This window comes from Diachasma alloeum, unplaced genomic scaffold, assembly GCF_001412515.2.
Source record: "Diachasma alloeum isolate Michigan unplaced genomic scaffold, Dall2.0 Dall_scaffold_00195, whole genome shotgun sequence".
Taxonomy (NCBI): domain Eukaryota; kingdom Metazoa; phylum Arthropoda; class Insecta; order Hymenoptera; family Braconidae; genus Diachasma; species Diachasma alloeum.
This window is the reverse complement of record NW_021680360.1, coordinates 1,766,608-1,781,285: the sequence shown is the minus strand read 5'-3', so window position 1 is coordinate 1,781,285 and position 14,678 is coordinate 1,766,608. Positions and strand designations below refer to the sequence as shown.

The window sequence follows — 14,678 nt, the reverse complement described above, 5'->3', positions numbered from 1 at the left end:
CATTTTATTGAGATGTGCTGCAGACGTAAAAATCAAAACTCATTGGTAATTTTCTTCACCTTTTCCCTGTAAAACCACTTTTATTCATAAGATTTATCCTCCTGTCTGTGTATAAAATTCGATATTTACACCTTAAATCTATCCTTAGTCTAATACCGCACATGCAGTAGACTCTCACTAGTTGCTCATCAAAAGGGCTGTAGGGGTAGCATTTCCAAGATATGAGCAACTTTCTACCGGCCTCCACTCCGCAACCAATGCCGACTCAAGTTCTCAGAAAAATGAGAGGGAATGAATAGTTTTATTTTCGAATAAAATTATTTGGACCTCTGTGTTTACGTACGAAGGACAAAAGAAAACGAAAAGGCGGCCGAGGGTGGGGGCCAGCGCTCCGGCGTCCGAGAAGTCGTAGCGAGAGTCTACTGTACCTGTTTCTAAGTTACAAATGATTATGAAAATTCAAGGCACAAATTCGACAGTGAAAAATTACATTTTTCAAGTTCATTTCAACTTTTTGCATTGCATGGTTTATCAGTCACATACAGAAAAATTTAATAGAACACACATTTCGTAAGAAATTCTGGTGTATTTCTATTGCGATATGTATTATTTTTTCACGAATTCCATTAAAAAATGTTGCATTTTTTCATCGTTTTTTTTTTTTAATATAAATAAACAACCGAAGATACTTTTACAGTCAAAATCAACAGATTTTGTTTTGTTACGATTTTCTGCGAACGAATTCCTCGTCTTGAATTTTCCAGGTTTTCTCAATGGATTTTTTCATGAGAAAAACAAGATTCAATGAATGAAAAACTTTTGGAAGAAAATTCATTTTAAGAATCGGCAAACAATCAACAGAATTCTATCAAATTTTTCTGTACATAGTTGTGTGCTCACTTCTTCTTCTTTTCCGTTTTTATTGTGGTTCAACCACTGCTTCAATGAGTGCATAATCAAAATCCCGAAGGCTTCTTCAGGGTTTGTAATTGTCAATTCACTCGTCATGGTGCAAGTTTTTCAAGTGTATTCTCAGGATTTTGCCTGATGCGTTTCTTGGAATTTCGTTAATGAACACAATTCCTCCTGAAAATGAAAATGCAAAAATTAATCAAGTTCCGAACTTATTGTAGTGGAGATTGCAATTTTTTTTATTCAGACTTGTTGTAGATACGACTTTAAAAAAACTGTCTCCATAAAAATTTTACTATCTCTCATTTTCCGAAAGATAATCTTTAAACTAAACTTAGAAGAAGAAATCAAAGGGACTAAATAAGAATTAAAACTCTACCTAGAAGCTGTTTGTACTCTGAAACTTTCCCTTTGACGAAATTGTGGATATTTTCTGCGGTTGTTGTGTGGTCCTTCTTGAGCACCACAAACGCCTTCGGGACTTCTCCATATCTTTCATCAGGTACACCAACAACAGCTGCGTCAGCAATATCAGCGTGTGTTCTGAGGATGCCTTCTAATTCAGCAGGTGGAACCTGAAAGAGGTACGAATCATCAAAATAGTAAATACCATTATGCAAACACATTGAATGTGGACGAATAGTCCTAAATAATTCTAAATAATTCATTCTATTTTTTCTTTTCATCAAGAAAATCAAACACAAAAAATTATGAATAGAGTTAAATTATAGCTAAATAGATCGGCGACAGAAAACATTACATGCATTTTTGAAAAGAGACATTTCAATCGAATCGGCCAAAAACTATTAGAAAGTTCAATAAAAATTGAATAGAATTGTCTAGCAAATTCTCTAGGTTTTTCTGTGGAATTTTTTCGTACGTGAACTCATCATTACCTGAAAGCCTTTGACTTTGATAAGTTCCTTCAGCCGGTCGACAATGAAAAACGTAAACTCATCGTCGAAGTAGGCAATATCACCCGTTTTCAGCCATCCATCTTGTAACATCTCATTCGTAGCTTTCTCATTTTGGTAGTACCCCTTCATAACATGTGGGCCCCTCAGCCAAATTTCACCACTCTGACCTGGTGTCTGTACGTCCTGTCCTGTGATTGGATCAACCAGTCTCGTCTCGCTGTTTGCGATCGGATGTCCAATGCTTGCATATTTACTGTTCGAGGACTGGAGAAATCCAACCCCCGTACATTCTGTTAGTCCATATCCTGGAAGAAGAAGACAGTGATTAAGGTATATCCAGGACAACGAAAAAAAGGGCACCCAAAAGTTAGTCCTTATGGATTTCTGGAAGAAATTCTAGATGACTTAATTTATTGCATTCTCGTAAGTTATTGAGTTTTTCTGAGGATAATTCAAATTTGATGACAATTCATCCCACAAATTCATCTTATGACAATTCATCCCAAACAATTTCATCTCACGACAGCTTCATCCCATTTTTTATAATCACCGTTTGGATGAAGAATACGCTTTGCTGAAGCGCGTGACTTATCAGATTAATTTTCAAGTTTTGTACTGATTTTGTAAACTGATGCTGTGGTCTATTACTTGTGGCCTATCTGGTTAGTTGAGACGGATAAGAATGATTTGACCGGTTTTTTGCAATGTTTCCTGTTAATTCGTTGATCGGTTGTGTAAACAATACTAGGAGGGAATCGTGAAGTATCTGATTGATTTTGGTGTTGTGTTTAGTGCCTTTTTCTGAGAAAATGAAGTTAATATTTTTCTCTCCCTGAATTAGTGTTGTGACCGTGAAAAATTCCATTGGAATTTGATGTTTGGAATGAAATTGTCGTGGGATTGATTTGTTTTGGAATGAATTTGTTTGGGGCGAAATTTTGAAAGTTTCATCCAAATAACTGAACAGCCGCTGAGACGATTTCGCTCAACATTCAATTAGAATCGAGTTATGTGAAGACGCATCGATTATACAAAATTAATTTTTATTCCATCGGTATTTCAAAATGGTAAAATCGACAAATATAAATAAAATTGTCGCTTTTTAGTGTTTTTTTTACAAGTTTTATGCGAATAACTAACAAACCGCAGAGGCGATCATTTACGTGATGTAATCAGTTCTAAGTACATGAAGACTCATCGATTGAAAACAAAAAGTTGAATAGGTTCATTTGTTCAGGAGAAATCGTTGGACAAAATTTTCATCACATACATATATACGCACGCACAGGCACACACACACACACACACACACACACATATGTCGTTAAAAACGTATCAGGATGGCTCAAGAGGTCATGAAACGTGGACGAATAATCGAAATTCAACATTTCATTTTTGGGGTCACGACAATAACTTTCTCCCTTGGGTCGGGAAGTTGATTATTCGTTACTTAATTGTTTGAATCAGATACCAAATTATTCTACGAAACTTCAAAGAATATTATCTATGAAAATATGGGGACAATCGTAAGAAAAACCTGTATTCTAGGGGCATTCCTTAAAGGGCTATTCCTCAATTAAAAACTGTGAAAAATCCTTGAACTATTAAATACCAACTTACCCTGGAGGAATGGTACTGTCTGGTGATCAATCCCAAATTGATTATAAACTCTCTCTATATCTGATTCACTAATTGGTGCTGCGCCAGAGATGATACCACGTAAACTCTTGAAATGTTCTCTTTTTATCATTGGTGATGCGGCGATGAATAGCAGTATGGATGGAACGCAGAATAGAAAAGTACACTGAAGGATAATACAAGAAAGCCTTGATTAATTGAATGCAAATGAACGTGCTTGAAAAAATTTCATCAACAATAGATTGGTCACTATACGAGGGAAACGCCGCAGCACGTAGGTTTTCATTAATTGCCATTAATTGAATAACGAAAAAAATTCAAAATTGTAGGCGGCTGTATCTTCGATACAGCTGTAATTGTACGTAGATACGTCCATGGTCTTTCCTTCTTTTTCGAATTTCCTAGAAACTCCTTGCATTCCCTCGAATTTTATGGAAACTCCTTGACTTCTCTCGAATTTTCTAGAAACTCCTTGAATTCCTTCGAATTTTCTAGAAACTCCTTGAATTCCTTCGAATTTTCTGGGAACTCCCTGAATTTCCTCGAAATTTCTAGAAACTCCTTGAATTTTTTGGAAATTGCAAGAAACTTCTCGAATTACCTCGAAATGTCTAAAATTTTCTAGAATTCCGATAGATGGCGCTGCACATAAGGACCGCTTCCCAAAATGACCCCCTATATTGAAACCATAGGCGTATCCACGTCAAAAAAAATTGACTTTTCAATTGCAATCAGAATATACTGTAAAAATCACAACAATTGTGGCAAAACTACAACATTACAGTGACAGAAAATAATCATTTTTGTCAAATATCCATTTATTTGAGGGAAGTATTTATTTTTTCACATGTCTACATGGAAAGTTCGCACTTTACTCCCTGACGAGCGGGAGAACAGTGAGTACTTCCGCCCGAGGGAGCAACTTTTTACGCACGCGGGCGGCAAGTACTGATTACTTCCGATTAAAAATCCTGCGAGGTTCCGTTAATTATATATCCAAAGAGAGTGTTGATTTTTTTCAGATTTTTCCTATAAATTTTCATATATACCAATTTTTAGATATTGTGATGTAAAACATATTTTGTTTGTGAGGATTTTCAAATTGAGGTTTTCCACTCACTTGATGCTTCGTCAGTACATTGATGAAATTCTCTGAAGTAAAGGAAGGGAGAGTAATGATGTGAGCCCCACAAACCAGCCTCGAGTGCATCATATTATTCAGTCCGTATATGTGGCACAGAGGTAAGACTCCAGGGATAACATCTTGAACGTCTGGAATAAAATGCATCAATAAAAAAATTAGAAAATGGAGAAAGCGAATCTATTAACATTTCATAATTCTTCATTTTAAAATTTGAATTTTGGTGCAATAAAAACATTTCCATCGAAATAAATATAAATTCACTAATTTTCAACAAGAAAATCGTTCAAATGAATGAAAAATTTTAATCGTTTTGAGTCGCTTCATTTTCTACGCATTGAAGATTTTTATTAGTCATCGGATTAGCAGGCAAATTTACGAAAGTTCACCAAGCACCATAAACATGCATTGTCTTTCGCTAGGCACCTCCGATTCAAATTGCCACCCCCTGCCGCATCAGGAACTGAATATATGTTTTCGCGCAAGATTTGAGGAAAAACAAAGTCCACGAGCAATTTAAATGAACGCGTTTAATAAATGCAAGCGTCTAAATATTCCGTAACGACTTCCATCTCCAGTTCCATCTACAATTATGATAAACCAGAAGATAAGATTTCTTGTTTTTAGCACACGATGTCTGGATGCAGCAGTGCAAAACGAAGAATGACAATCGTCTGTCGCTTGTAAAAATAATAAGATTAATTTCTCCAATTGAGGGGATGGAAATTGAAGTTACTTTCAATCGCGAATATCATTGGGATGCTAGAAATTACTGAATATTGTTGCTGAATATTGTCCATTTAGAGATTCTCAATTATCACATTGTCCATTGAATTTAAAATTGTACACAACTTTAAATTGTATCTAACAGCTTTTTTTCATGCGTTTCCATTTGATATAATTATGAAATTATTTCACATTTTTGACGTTAAGGATAGGAGAATGTGGATGTAATGTGGCGAAACCGATGATCGATTTTTTCACTTTGAACGAATAATACTAATATCCAAATACAAAATTTCTGGTACGAATAAAAAAGCTGTGACTCAATATTCTTGCTGTGCTTAGAATGTCATCTCGTGTTTTCAGTTCCAAATTAAATTTTAATTTTCAATTTAGAACTGAAAGAAAAAATGCATTCCGAGATGATTTTTGATTCGGCTGAGTTCCACATTAAAAATTAAAATTTAATCAAAAATCAGCTCAATCAAAAATCATCTCGGAAACTTAAGTTGGAATTGAAAACACAAGATAACAATATTCTAAACACGGAAATATATTGATGAGATGAACAACAGATTAATTGTATTACAAAATTCTTTTTCATTCATGAATATTTTGACTTCATGATGTATCCCTCATGTAAATGCTTCATGGCTTCATTCGCTTTATTGTGTTTCAATGTCTTCTTATGCTTTAGCCACTTATAGTAATTCTATGCTTGGTGTTTCTGTTTCCTGCTTAATGACTTATGTCATGTTTACTTTGTACAACATAATGTACAGTTAACTCGAGATTGTTCACCATATGAGGGAAACCCCGCCACGCGTCGTTTTTATTTAATTACAATTGACTGGATAACCGGAAATTTTTTTTTTAAATTGACTTTGTCCATTGAAGTGTCTAAAGAATTATAGTAGTTTCAAGAACAACATATTTCCCGAAATTCCTAAAGAAAACACATGATTTCGAACAGATGAATTATTTTATCCCATATTAAATGAAATTGCCCTGTACGCGACGTTGCCGGAAACTCGCTAAACGCGCCCGGGCACTGTAGAGTGAATTCGGTAACGCTAGAGCCTGACTAATACAGCGGGGAATCCCCGCGGAGGTGACCAGAGTCACAGGATGGCGTTTGGTGACCAGACTAGGGTTAATAAACCTCAATCACACGGAGAGAAATATTGAATAAAAATGACGTCTCTTCCGTAATTCCGGAGCGAAATGTATTTGTAGGTAATTTTAAGGAACTGTCACGTAATTGTTACCTAAAGTCACGGAATTTTTCCGGTGCGTTCCGTAATTTTTCACAGGAAATTCAGGGAAAAATTACGATATCGTCACTTAAATTTTCTGAGTCGATTCCGTAATCGGTGAGCGAATTGTGAGTTCCGCACTTTTTACTGAACATTTCTCTCCGCGCAATCAATCAATCAATAGAAGAAACTGAAAAATCATGTACAATAAATTCCATCATATTTACCATTACTCAGCAGTGTGCTGTGATTGCTCATAGCACAATTGGAAACGAGATTTCTGTGCGTCAACATGACGCCTTTAGGTAATCCTGTGGTACCACTGGAATAAGGCATGATACAGACGTCATCAGGCGTTTGAGAACTCTTCGGCACATCAGGCAGAGTTTTCCCCCTCGTCAGGAGATCCTAAAAACAAGAACATAACGAATCAACCCCTGCATTCATTTTGCGCAATCTCTAATGACACTTGAACGACAAAACAACATGATAAAAATACTTTGAATGATATTGTCCCTTCGGGCAAAGGTCTAACTCCATCCTCAACGACGATGATTGGTGCATTTTGTGGGAGTGTTGTTTTCCCCACTGCCAGAGCATTCGGCGCAATATCACTGGATGTGATGATAGCTTTGGCACCTGATAGTCTCACTTGTCTCGCTATTTCGTCTGCAACAATGTTTTCAATCAAAATGTGCCTGATTAAATCACATTGGCCTAAATGAATTCAAGTACACCGAGCAAAGTCCACACTTTGATTGACCCGGACATTGTATAATCTCGATAGCAAAATCGTATTGTTTATATTGAGTTGAGACAAAGGTCGCCAGACGAGTCCGCTGCAGGCAACTGTGATTGATAATTAATCACCGTAACAAATAGAATGATAGAATTATTTCAAACTCATTGGGACGATACTTGCTATCGTCTGAAGCCACAACCACGCTTAATATTTATTTTAAGCGATCCAAAGTCCAAACGTTTATTAGACTCGGCGTGGGTTTGTGATGCTTTTGACATTGACAATTTGTGAAAATTACGGAATGCATTTTTTGTTTTCCATTGGGAAAATACTGCGCAGTTACTCAACCATTGTCTAATGACGGACCTTGGAAATTTATCGTTCATTATTCATAATCTGTTAGGTAAAAAAAAATTGTGAAGACAATTGCAGCAGATGCAAAGGACAAAGTACAGAGGTTGAAACGAATTATCGTGGATTGTTTGTTTGAGAGTCCACTCAATTTTTATGAATAATGAGGGCGCGGGTTCCCCGCAATGTCAAGAGCTGGGTCCCGATGAGGTCTCAATATTGTTGTAGTTAATTAAGTAATAACGCGGGATTAATCAGTTAATCCAAGGGACGTATTTATTGACAGTTCTTCAGAATTAATTGTGGAACAAGGATGAATCAAACATGAAGTTATTCCCAAACATTAAAGAATGACGATCAACTTTCTTTTATTTTATAACAGAGGAGAAGAGGATAGTAACAATATTTTGAGAATTATTAGAATTAAAAAGCTTAATATTCAGGAATATTTTTGGAATAATTATACGCAGAACTAAAATAAATGAAAAAACGTGCGCGGTTTTTAAAATGAAATTATTCAATAGAAAATGTCTTGATACGTATGAAAAAGTATTTATTGACAGTTCTTCAGAATCAATCGTGGAACAAGGATGAATCAATCATAAAGTTATTCCCAAACATTAGAGAATGACAATCAACTTTCTTTTATTTTACAACAGAGGAGAAGAGGATAGATCGAACCGTTCGATTCCGTAACAATATTTCGAGAATTATTAGCATTAAAAAGCTTAATATTCAGGAATATTTTTGGAATAATCACACGCAGAACTAAAATAAATGAAAAAACGTGCGCGGTTTTTAAAATGAAATTATTCAATAGAATATGTCTTGATACGTATGAAAAAAATCTGGGGAGATTGTTTTCATAGTAGAAAAATGCTGTGAAAATAGTTTGAATAATGTATCCTGAGGAATTGAAGGAAAAGACTCAATAGAATGAGTTGTACAGAATAATTAAACGTTAATTGGTGCATAATACTCCTCTTACGCACCTGGTGTGTAGATTGGATTGACTGAGGTTACAATGAGTCCGCTTTCCACAGCTCCCAAGAGGGCGATCGGTGTCTCTGGCAAATTCGGAAGAATCAGGGCCACTACGTCACCATGACGAAGGCCCATATTCCTCAGACTCCTTGCGACATAATTCGCACTGTCTCGAGCCTCAGCGTACGTGTATTTACGACCTGTTACACTGCATTCCTGTGGTACATTGAGCAACAAATGAGATGGATTGATAAGGAAGTTGAATAAAATGTTGCGTGGTGAAAACTTTTATAGAAAAAAAACGATTGAAGTTATATTGGAGCTCTTGTATCATTTTTCCGAATTGTGAGGCACAGTTATTTAATTTCGTTTATGTTGCGTAGAAAAGAATAGTTAAGAGATTTTGATTTCTGTCTATGACTTATTCTCATGAATTTTAGCCTATGGGAATCTTGACGAAAAAAAGAGAAAAATATAATGAACAAAATCGCAGAAAATTTGAGTCGAAAAATCGATTTCTATTCACTTTTTCTTTAGAATATTTTCTATTCAACGTTTCAAAAGAATGGGCCAAAAACTCATAAAAAGTTCAACAGAAACCTAGTTTTTTTATTAAATTCTTTGGTACGTCGTAAAATAAAATTATATCATTTTTAATAGAAGTCAGCAAAATTACTGTACAATTCAGGTAATCGCAATTGTCGATTGCACCACGACAACACCGAATACCGCAATTCTATTTATTGAAACGGCGACAGAGAAAACAATCCGCCAACTACCCCTGGAGCTTCAAAATGATTCGAAGTATTTCCCTCAAACTTCCCTGGATACAAACGAACGCATCAAGTTTCGCCGGAAAAATCCCTCGCGCAAGCGCTCGGAAATTTTTTTAACTTGATATTTTAGCAAAACTTGATATATTCGTTTATATGCAACGAATTTATCGGGGAATACGTCTTATTTTTGTTATTAATAATTCCTTCAATCACCAGAGCAATCCTTGTCGGCCATTTGTTGACGTTTTCCCATATGAATTCTGGTAATGTTGCGGACGGGAGATCAATGTCACCGAATGGTGACGTGAATATTCTCTCTCCGTTGTTGCCCTCGATTATTTTCAACTTAGCAGCCACCGATGCTCGTCTCACTGTCACATTGGCAATCCCCGTGCCATTCTTCAGGACCAGGCCCATGCGTTGACAGCCACGAATTATGGATTCCATATTTTATGGGATTTTTTATTCTTAATTTTATTCTTAATTTTTTTTATTCTCTAATTTTTGTCTCTTGGTTTTATACCTGGAATGAGAATAATTGTTGATCCAGATACAAAGTCCACCGTGGATTGGCAGATAGAAATCATTCAACTCGAGAGCCTAGTAGGCGATCATCGGCGATAATGACCCTGATGGAGAGATTCGTTTTGTCTGTCATCGATCGATGACAATATGTTATTCAAGATCGTTGGGAGCATGAACTCATTATCAGATAATGCACTCTTACTGTTCCGCGGTTACTGTTGAAATTTCAAGTGGAAAAACGCATGAAAAAATTCAATAGAAAACCTAGCCAATTCGCTAGAAAATTCTATGGGAATTCTATAGGAATTCTGTGGGGTTTCTATAGGATTTCTATTGGAATTCTATTGAAAAATTCTATTTGTTTTTTGCGCTGATTCTATTCGATATTCAATAAGAAAAAGTCAGTATATTTCGAATTTCCGTTTGAATTTTTCTCTTAAATTTTTTCTATTAGAATTATTGGACACAAAATTTTTCCAAGTTTTTCCGCTGGATTTTGTTTTGTTTTGCATTGTAGAATCCGAGTGGAAAAAACTTGGAAAATTGATACCCAAGCATTCTTATAGCAAAAATCTCAAGAGAAAAATTTAAACAGAAATTCGAAATCTATTGGCTTGTTCTTATCGAATATCCAATAGAATCAACGCAAAAAACAAATAGAATTTTTCAATAGAATTCCAACAGAAATTTTATAGAAATCCCATAGAATTCCTATAGAGTTCCAATAGAATTTTCTAGCGAATTCGCTAGTTCTTCTATTGAATTTTTTCATACGTGAAATCGCGAAATTTACAACAACGACTGGTTCTATATGAAATTTCCCCATGTGTGTATTTATTGAAGAATTAGTTAATTTCTAGGATATTGAACGAAATTTCAATTTTATATATCATGCGGAAAAAAAATGTTGAGAATTGTGAACACTCTGACAAATATTTTTCTGAATTCTCAATCTACTGAAGGTTTAATCCAATTTTCACAATGAGTTTAGAAATTTAAATTTATTTTTTGTTGTTATGTGTACATAAAAAAATTCTCACTGTGGATTTTAAGATGTCTCAGTGGATCGCATAATGTCAACAATTAACATAAATCACTAATCAGTCTAATAAATTAGTCAATTACCGGTAAAATGAATAAGTTTTTTATGAATTGCAATTAGGATATGCTGTCGAAAAATACGTTAAGATGTCTCAGTAGATCCCATAATGTCCACAATTAAATTAAATCTCTAATCAGTCTAACAATTTATTAGGGATTAGACTGATTAGTCTCGGTAGATCCAATAATGTCAATAATGAAATTGAATGACTAATCAGTTTCATAAATTAGTCAATTACCGGAAAAATAAATAAATTTTTCATGAATTGCAATGAGGATATGCCGTCGAAAAATACTTCAAGATGTCTCAGTAAATCCCATAATGTCGACAATACAATTAAATTAACTGCTTAATCAATCTAATGAGTTAGCCAATTACCGGAAAATCAAATGAGTTTTTCATGAATTCCGATTAGGATGTGCCATCGAAAAATGGATTGTAATCTACACGGGAGTCAAGTGGTTCGTACGCAACAAATCCGAGGGAACAAAGTCCACTCCTCGCCGGCATTCCATAACGGGAGGGTCAGAATATTTGGTGCACAAAAAGTTCAACGTCGATTATACGTTTCGTATTCTTGCGAGAAGTTTTGCAACAAGTAAAATATTTTGTCAGCTCGTTTAAGCCCTCGGAGTTCTATGTTAAATTTTAAAATTTTAATTAAACCGTAGGACGTAGATACTGAATGACATTTCGATTGAGGATTGTGCTGATGGGTAAATGTCATTAATCAAATAAATGATAGACTGAACAAGACACTGATATCAATGTACAAATCTTCCTCATTTGCCGTTCTCCCAAGTCAAAATGCAGTCTTCACGTCAACATCGCATTAAGCGCAATTCGTAAGCTAACAAGTGTCTATTGTCTATCATCAATGAACACTTTTCACTTTGAAGTGACGAGGTAAAAAACTACTCGGTCGAAGGTCGGGCGCGTGATAGATTTGAATGAAACACGGAACACTGTTTTTTCAATCTTTCCCATTATCAAACGATCAACAATGACTTCCGAGATACAACTCATTAAACTCAAACACGGAATCACGGAAATAAAATCTGAACAAATGAGTACAAAGTTCACAGAAAAACGTAAATTCTACTGGACATTTTTTTGATAATTCAGTTGAAAAATTGCAGTGGGAACGACCGAGTAAATTTGATTATGGGAATTTCTCGGCATAAATTTACTCGACAGTTTCCATCTCCACCATAAATTTACGGCATAAATTTACCCGACAGTTTCCAATTTCCATTGTCTGTCACTGGAAAAATTCAAGCAAAAAATTGAATAATATGTCAAGAGAATAATTTATGAGAGAATGTGACAATCTTGTCATTTTTTTTTCAACGAAATATTGTGAATTTAGCGAAAATTCATTTTCGATTATAGTTTATATTATATACTTTTTGTGTTTCATTTCATATTTACTACTGTAAAAAACACGTGAAAAATCTGCGCAATGTTCCGAGGGCATCAGCGCAAATTGACTGGATAAGTCTTTATTTTTGAATAAGTTTAAATAAGGAAATAAATTAGTAAATGATAAAATCGTCTGAAAACTAAAAGAAAGAACAATAATTTGTAATAGAATAATTTATGAGAGATTGTGAAAATCTAGTAATTTTTTTTCCAACAAAATATTATGAATTTAGTAAAAAATCATTTTTTATTTCATATTAAATTTTTTTCATTTAATTTCTTATTTGCTATTTCAAGAAACACTTCAAAAATCTGCGCAATGCTCCGAGAGCATTGGCACAAAAATTAGCTGCATGAGCCTTTATGTTTGAATAAGTTTAAATAAGTGAATCAATTATAAAATAAAAAAATCAGCTCAAAACCAAAAGAATTTATCGAATACCGTCGAATAAAATATCGTGAACTTGCATTCATCAGTTTTCACTGAATGAAAGTCCAAACCACATATGGAAACACGATCATGAATCCCGGAATACTCCAGTTGAGAAAAATTGTATCCTGAGAGAAAAAGTTATTTTGGCCAAATATTCATTTACTTGAATCATTTATTTTTTTAAAGTCATATATATCAATGTTGAATGACGATCTTCTAGAGCAATATAATTGACATAATTGAAACCTAACGCGAATAGCCTGGGAATGACTGGAGAAATACGGTAGTGAAAAAATAACTACTTCTCTCAAGTAAATGGCCATTTCGCAAAAATAATGTTTTCTCCCAGTCACAACTGAGTGAAGATGGTAAACATTACCAGTCGCATCGATCGTCTCAACCCCCGGTGTCAACGAACCCTTGAGACAGTACACAAACGTCTAATGTCACTACTTGTGCATGAGATCCACCCGCGGGACAAATGTTTCAACGAAAGAATGAATCACTCGAATGCGTGGTGACAGGATTAAAGGGAATAGCGCGTGTATCCGCGATATTTACATGAAAACACAGACTCGAGTTGTAAATTCACGCTGGGGGATGAAGTCGCGGGGCTTCTTTTCCACCACTCGGACGGGTTCTCTCCCCCATGCAGACGCGCTTGCGTGCATGACCCAACGCTGCAGGTAAACCCATCCCACTTCATCTGATTATTCAGATTATTCATCGACGTTTTTCCTGGGGAGGTCGCGAAAGGGTGAAATTCGCTCATACCTTTGGGCTTTGACGAGTCCGTTGACAACTGAATTTTTTGCGCCAACAGCATCCAGTGGGACTCGACAACTAACTGGAGCCTGCACTGATGATCAACTTCTTCGTTTCGCTTCTGATACGAATTTCCCCCCACTCCGAGGGAACACATACTACTGACAGCCACACACGCGCCGGAGATTGTGTTGAAGTTTCTGTTTTTGTGTTTATTTGGACAGGCGACGGTGGCGGACGCTTGAGTTGGGGAAGGGTTAATTATCTTGTCGACTTTTATTCTTCGTTTTTTGGGGGAGGAGTGAGAATAGTTGAAGTACCATCGCAGAACCAGGGACCGACTCGCGGCGACACTTCATCCCTTTGCGGAAATATCAAGGCTCGATGTGACAAGGGATAGCCGTATCCATAAATTATAATTACTGTTAAATTATTGAGTAATCATCAATTTAAATAGTCAAATATCGAATTATTCATTTATCAGTGATTGAGTTAGGAAGATTGACGATTATTTTGATAATCGGTAATCCCTTATAAGAAATTCAGTATTATCTACGTAATAGAAAAAATTATAGTCCATATTTTTGAATATTTAATTAATCATCAATTGGAAATGTAGATTATTAATTATTTTACTATTTTTCAAATTTCGATTAGTATATTGGAACCTTGATCAATGTAAGTTGGAAATTTTTTTAATATTGAAGAATCGAACGGATGAGAGGTCGACTTGTTTACTCGGTCGATCGATGGTCGATCATTGGTTGACTGCTAGTTGATGGTTAGTCGATGGTCAATTATTGGACGATTGCTAGTCGATCGTTGCTTGATCGATGGTCGATCGTTGATTTATCGATGGTCAATCAATCGAACCGTGATCGACTAGCACTCCACTGAGTGAACAACTCGACCTTCCTATCGATCCATCAGGGTTTTTTAATTCCGAGAAAGTGAATTGCAGCGTAATCACCAGTATTTATTCTCTCTATAC

At 35.5% G+C, this 14,678-nt stretch overlaps 1 protein-coding gene across 5 annotated transcripts; it reads right to left on the bottom strand.

The window, feature by feature from the left end:
- Window positions 1–46: 46 nt before the first annotated feature.
- LOC107048617 (4-coumarate--CoA ligase 1) lies at window positions 47–13,787 on the bottom strand. Of its 5 annotated transcripts, none has more exons than XM_015271862.1 (10): window positions 13,697–13,787; window positions 9,654–9,963; window positions 8,673–8,880; window positions 7,087–7,256; window positions 6,815–6,995; window positions 4,588–4,739; window positions 3,450–3,633; window positions 1,809–2,134; window positions 1,292–1,487; window positions 47–1,086 (listed from the first exon to the last, which is right to left on the bottom strand). In XM_015271862.1, the coding sequence occupies exons 2-10, from the start codon at window positions 9,885–9,887 to the stop codon at window positions 998–1,000; spliced, it is 1,740 nt and encodes a 579-aa protein (XP_015127348.1). In that variant the 5' UTR covers window positions 9,888–9,963; window positions 13,697–13,787; the 3' UTR covers window positions 47–997. The 5 variants fall into 5 exon arrangements, with proteins under 5 accessions (XP_015127348.1, XP_015127349.1, XP_015127346.1 ...); XM_015271863.2 differs by having other exon boundaries at window positions 9,654–10,091; window positions 13,697–13,785; XM_015271860.2 differs by having other exon boundaries at window positions 9,654–10,180; window positions 13,697–13,784.
- Window positions 13,788–14,678: the final 891 nt, after the last annotated feature.

Coding starts and splice junctions, on each gene's coding strand:
- LOC107048617 (XM_015271862.1), bottom strand. CDS start 9,887: ATGGAATCCATAATTCGTGGCTGTCAACGCATGGGCCTGGTCCTGAAG. Junction 7,257..8,672: donor CAATCCAATCTACACACCAG/GTGCGTAAGAGG, acceptor ACATTGTTGCAG/ACGAAATAGCGAGACAAGTG. Junction 1,087..1,291: donor AGAGTACAAACAGCTTCTAG/GTAGAGTTTTAA, acceptor TTTCATTTTCAG/GAGGAATTGTGTTCATTAAC.